This window comes from Pollicipes pollicipes, unplaced genomic scaffold (assembly GCF_011947565.3).
Source record: "Pollicipes pollicipes isolate AB1234 unplaced genomic scaffold, Ppol_2.1 Scaffold_7231;HRSCAF=8579_pilon_pilon_pilon, whole genome shotgun sequence".
NCBI lineage: Eukaryota > Metazoa > Arthropoda > Thecostraca > Pollicipedomorpha > Pollicipedidae > Pollicipes > Pollicipes pollicipes.
The window spans coordinates 4,030,415-4,036,495 of record NW_023597034.1 but is presented as its reverse complement, the minus strand read 5'-3'; the positions used below and the strand labels follow the sequence as shown (position 1 = coordinate 4,036,495).

At 58.7% G+C, this 6,081-nt stretch overlaps 2 protein-coding genes across 2 annotated transcripts in view; both read left to right on the top strand.

Moving 5' to 3' along the window:
• LOC119109264 (extensin-2) overlaps positions 1-794 on the top strand; it is a 5,067-nt gene extending 4,273 nt beyond the window's left edge. The window contains exons 4-5 of the mRNA XM_037232859.1: positions 520-526; positions 714-794. Of these exons, the coding sequence (XP_037088754.1) occupies positions 520-526; positions 714-794 (88 nt within the window). The remainder of the gene's footprint in view (positions 1-519; positions 527-713) is intronic.
• Positions 795-4,179: 3,385 nt separating this feature from the next.
• LOC119110576 (isocitrate dehydrogenase [NAD] subunit beta, mitochondrial) lies at positions 4,180-5,172 on the top strand (the record flags this gene model as incomplete). The annotated part of the gene is given in 1 exon segment (XM_037234451.1): positions 4,180-5,172. A coding segment is annotated over 1 exon segment (83 nt), but the record flags the coding sequence as incomplete, so codon positions are not given.
• Positions 5,173-6,081: the final 909 nt, after the last annotated feature.

Below are 6,081 nucleotides of genomic sequence, written 5' to 3'. Positions count from 1 at the left end.
GCCGTAGGTGCACGGCATGGGACCACCACAGGCGGTGCTGCCGTCGCCACCTGGCAAACTCAATATCCGCCCTGGCGGGGTCGGTTTATGGTGCGCGGCTACGTGGACCTGCCCAGGGGCCTCCGCTGGAGGTCCTCTCCGCGACGCAGCGACTCGCTCAATTTCGAGCCTTCCTCCAAGCGCGGCTCCTATGGCCTCGGCGCCGACCGGCGGCCAGCGCCGAGCTGTTGACTCCGGTCCCCGCGCCGTCTGCGATCCAGCACCGTCGCCTGATGCAGCAGGCGAGCGGCGACGCCTGGAGGTCGGCGCCGTCCGCGCGGCCGACGGCGGGGCGGCGCGCGACGCCGCTCGTACAGGGGACGGCGCCGGTCACCACTCCCCGACCGGCAAGCCTCGCCCGGCCCCGACCGAGACCCGGGGAACCGCCGGACCGGGCGCAGCCGGAGCCCCCTCAGAGGGCACCTCCGGCGGCTCGTGGCGCGCTGTATGGCGTGTGGCATGTGCGTCGGTGTCGCACAGGATCTGGGTGGGCCGTGTGCCGGCTGGGTGTGTGTATGGGGGCGGGGGTCTGTCTCCTGGCCAGCCTTGTACCGCTGCTGACGTGTCTGTGCTGCCGCCGGCGGTGGCCGGACGCGCCGCTCTGTGTGGGTTGTGACGTGCTGGGAGCCGCCGGGCCGCGGCTGGTGCCCGCTGACGGCCGCGTGCCCGCTCAGGCCAAGACCAAGGACATCGGCGGCCAACACACCACGTCCGATTTCATGAACTCCGTCATTCACTCGCTGGACTTCAAGTGAGCGGGCCCCGTCGAGGTCACGGGGTCACGGTGTCTGCCGTCTGCTCGCCCGACTAACCGCACCGCCACCGACGCGCGTTTTGATCTAGCGCTAGCCGTAGCTAGAGGCGTGTCTTGGTCGGCCGGACCGGCCCTGTGAGTGGACCGCGTGGGTGCTGTGCGTGGTGTGTGTCCAGGCGCTTGTGCCGTGTCGCGCTGCGGTCTGTGTGTGTGTGTTCGTGTGTGTAGCTGTAGCGAAGCACGCGGTGACGGCCCTGAGGACCCAGCGCCGTCGCCTCCGGGCCCCGCGCTCTCGGTGGCTGGGGACCTCACAGACAAGTCCGGCTGCATGTGTTTCGCGGGAAGATGACCCGCTGCGCACCGTTCTGCACGGGGAGGCAACTCTTGGAGGGTCACTTCCCCGGCGGCGGCCGCTGAGTGTCCGTGTCTGGGACTGTTCCCGGTGGCGGCTGCCGCACGCACCATCACCGCGTCTGGCCGCTGGCCGCGTCAGGCTGGTGATGGCAGTGTCGATGGTGCGGTGGCGAAGAGGCTAAGATGTTGAAGATGTGACGAAATTATCACAATGATGATTATCATATATATCACACACACACACACACACACACACACACACACACACACACACACACACACACACACACACACGCACACGCACACGCACACGCACACGCACACGCACACGCACAACGCACACGCACACGCACACGCACACGCACACGCACACGCACACGCACACGCGCACGCGCACGCGCACGCGCACGCGCACGCGCACGCGCACGCGCACGCGCACGCGCACGCGCACGCGCACGCGCACGCGCACGCGCACGCGCACGCGCACGCGCACGCACACGCACACGCACACGCACACGCACACGCACACGCACACGCACACGCACACGCACCACACACACACACACACATACACACACACACACATACACACATACACACATACACACATACACACATATATATATATATATATATATATATATATATCATATACATCATATATCATACATCAGATATGATGGAAAGAGCTGGCATAACTATTGGTATACTTGTTAAGTGGAAAAACTGGTTTAGACAGCACAATTCTCTGTTTAGTAAATATGCTCCTCAATGGGTTATGGTCTGATTGTATCATCGTACCTCGCGCAACATTCATTAAGAGCCAATTGACGGCCGTTATATCTGGAAATCGTGCTCCCGAACGCCAGATATAAACGCCTCGACAACTCTGATTTTTCTTAGCCTTCATCGCCGCATGGCTTATGCAATGGCAGGATTTGAATGACATTGTTATGGCGTCATGAATGCCAAGTTGACTCTCAAATTCTCCCCCAGAAATACCCTTCCCATTTTCGTGGGCATGTGGCTCGGAAACGAGAAGGGCTTAGGTCTTCACAAGGGCAGGGTTGCGAACAGCATCAAAAGGTCTTCAAGGTGGCTGTTTCGGTCCAAAACCCCATATAAATGTCGAACACTCCCTGTAAGATGCGTGTGTGGGAAACCAGAGCAGTGAGACTTGATTCTTCGTGCCCGGTCCCCCTGCCGAGGGATAGGCGGGCGGCGTCGTGTAAGCTTCAAGGGCTGAGTGCGTCAACAGTTCTGGGACAGTTTTATGTATAAGCGAATAGACAAATTACTAAATGCTATCGATAGAAACTTTCGTAACGTAGTAACCAACGTTCAGAATCAGCAAGGAAACTTACTAAATTTGTATCGCAGTTGCAAGCTAGTGGCGATCACTTATGGTTTGAGTTGATTGAACCACCTAACCTGTCAAGCGCAGTCGATGATGAACGTTCCATTTCGGTTCTTGAAGGCGAGCCATCACGTTGAGGGCTTTAGAACTGGGTAATGTATGCTTGTGGTGAAAACGGCCCATTTAATTTCCGCTGGATGCTAACGGCGGCGACAGTTTTAGCCGGCACCAATTAATGTATGCATCCCACAAAGGACAATGGACAGCTTAATCGATTGTCCTCGACGAGAATAACCGCATGCGAGCTCGCTGTTGTCCTCACATTTTCATGCGGACCGTTCCCACATAGCTCCTTCTGCTGCCTGCATCTTGGAAACGTGCCTTTTGTCTTCATCTACGCTCGGTCGGGGGCTTTGCCGCGCAAAGCAGACACACTTAGGCCATGCTATCTCCTTGATGAGCTCGCAAATAGAGACGAACGTTTTGTCGTTTCCGTCATTTTTTGGTAGCTCAGGATGAAGCTCTGTATTAAAGCTGAGCATTATTACGAAAGCAGTTCGGGGAAAGTTAGGGGACTGCTTCACGCAAACGTATCGACCCGCGCTTCCCATTGTGCTGCAGCGATACAGTTCGAGGGGGGAGGGGGCAGCGTCTGTGAGAACATGCTGCAAGAGTTTGACTGTGCTGGTCAGGATCACTACGCAGTCAGCCAGGGTCCCACGAATGTTGTGGCTTTGCACGCTGCCGTGCTGTATACATGATCGTCCCGCAGTCAGCCAGGAGCTAACGCGGTAGCCAATCATAGCCGTCCCGCAGTCAGCCAGAAGCTAATGCGGTAGCCAATCATAGCCGTCCCGCAGCCAACCAGAAGCTAACGCGGTAGCCGATCATAGCCGTTCCGCAGGCGGTCATGAACTAACGCGGTAGCCGATCAAAGCCGTCCCGCAGCCAGCCAGAGGCTAACGCGGCAGCCGATCATGGCCGTCCCGCAGGCGGTCAGGAACTGACGCGCTAGCCGATCACAGCCGTCTCGTAGCCAGCCAGAAGCAAACGCGATAGCCGATCATAGCCGTCCCGCAGGCGGTCAGGAACTGACGCGCTAGCCGATCACAGCCGTCCCGTAGCCAACCAGAAGCAAACGCGGTAGCCGATCATAGCCGTCCCGCAGGCGGTCAGGAACTTACGCGCTAGCCGATTAAAGCCGTCCCGCAGGCGGTCAGGACTAACAAAGTGTGCCGTGATCCGGTCACGCGTGATTCCCGTCCTCCCCGGCACGTGCTGTCTGCGAGCTCGAAGACATGATCCTCGCCCTCCCCGTGCCACTCTACCCGCACGTGCTGTCTGCGAGCTCGAAGACATGACCCTCGTCCTCCCCGTGCCACTCCACCATGCACGTGCTGTCCGTGAGCTCAAGGACACAATCCTCTTCCCCCGCGTGCCACGCCACCCGCACTTGCTTTCCGTGAGCTCAGGGGCACGATCTCTCGTGCCACCCCACCCGCGCGTGCTGTCCCTGAGCTCGAGGGCGTGCCAACTGCAGTGCGCCGCGTAGCGAGCGTCCCCAGGGGCCTGCGATCCGATTATGTGCGCCCCGCCTCGATCCGGACCTAGGCCCCAGAGGATGCAGTGCCCCGCCGGCCCGGGCCGCAACCGTGACGCTCGCCCCGCCGCCGGCAGGTGAGGACGAAGGACGTGCGGGGCCAGTCCACGACGATCGAGTTCCAGCGGGCCGTCATCGACAACATGGATCTGCCGTAGCGGCGGCGGCAGCGGCCGTCCTGCCTCGCCGTCTGACTCTCTCCGCGCCGCGTGTAGATCGCCTAGCAGACGTGGATGGGGCGCTGTGACCGCCACGTCGGTAGATGTAGGCCCCGATGTGTGTGCCAGCGCGGTGGCTGCCGATTGCTGCGTTACCACGGTGTCGTTCTGGCTGCGAGGAGAAATCAGGGCGTCTGGACCGGAGTGATAAGGTTGTGGAGCGCGTTTCTCGCCGGCCGCGACCGTGCGGATTGCGTCGTTGTTGGCCATTCTGAGCTGCGCCGTTTTCACGTGCAATAGTCCGAACGGGTCGTGTGATTCTCTGCAGGACGCTTCAGGAAGGCTTAGTTTTCTCTGGCTTCAGGCTTAGGAAGGTTAGTGGTGCTCTTCTGACAATATGCAACGACGATTGCTACAACAGTTTCACGCTTGGTGAATCGCTGTCCGCTCCCACGCCGACTCCGATTTCACCTACCTCAGTTGTTTTATCTTGGTAAATGTCATGCCATCAGCCCCTACTACTTTGTAATCCGTCAAAGCGAGCTAGGGATAGTCTTAAATGCCACCTTATATTCTACCAGAGCTCACTTGATGTTAAGTGGTCGCTGACTGATGACTTGTCCAATGCGTATCTCGTTTCCATTGTTGTTTTATTTTAATGTCACACTCGTGTGTGGTCGATCACCCAGCACGCAGCGAGCGGCAAAGACATACCCAGATTCTCATCTCAGTATTGAAATCGTTCCGCCCCAATTTGAGGGAGTTGTACTGCTATTTATTGTCTGACGATACGTCGCCCGCGACCGGCCGGCCGTGCCCCGACCTCGCCGGTCGTCGCGTGTTGTTACGGAGCGCACTGATGAGAGCCGAACGCTGTGGCCGAGTGTTGAATATACGTGCTCGTGCCGAGCGTCGGTCAGTGTCGCCCCCCGTCTGAACAGCGCCTCCCGAGCCTGCAGCGGATGCCTCGCCCCTCCCCCGTCCTCCCCTGCTGGGGCTGGGTCAGTGATCAGTCAGGGGTCGGTGGTCAGTGGTCAGTGGCCAGTGGTCAGTTCCGCGCCGGTCGCACGGCATCCGTTGCGACTTGAGCCGCCTCAGGTGCGTCCCAGCGGCAGATGTCGGGTACAGCGGGACCGTCCGTCAACCGGCACGCGCCGCCGAGGCTGATTTAGGTTCTGCGATCCCGGAGAACTTGTTTCATCGGACCTGAAAAATGGCCCTGGAGGGCCGCATTCTTATTCCGCCCGCTTGACTCCTGCGCTGAAGGAAACAACAAAAGGAGGCCGGCGGGAACCCCGGTCCCAAACAGTCAGACGACTAAAGCCTTGCGAGCAGGCAATGCATGCAGATGGGGGATTGATATCAAAGGTGTGATCGTCGCGAATCCTTTTGGGCTTCGATTCTCGTCAGCATTTTAAAAGGGCTGAGCATACTGATTGGATTTCGTCCAGCTTGGGAGCGCCGGCCGGAAAGCTGCTCTGGCTAAAGTCTGTCGGCCATACCCAACAGAAAACCAAACATGGAGCGGGCAGCTAGGGCGTAGGGCAGGGTTTGTGTCGCACTTCCTCTGGCAGGCAATCGTTGTCCACTTAGAACGTTGTGCCACACGTCTTGGAGGATATACGCACACCTTCGCATCACGGAAATTCGCAATCGCAGAACTGAGAGCGGTCAGATTGCTGTATGCAAAGCTTTGCACGTGTGATGTTCGTATTCACAGAACTTGTACAAGCTCTGTGAATACGGGCCCCGTGAATACCCTGTGTCGCATTGTCTCTCCCACATCATTCTTTATTTTATTTCTTCGCACACGCAATTC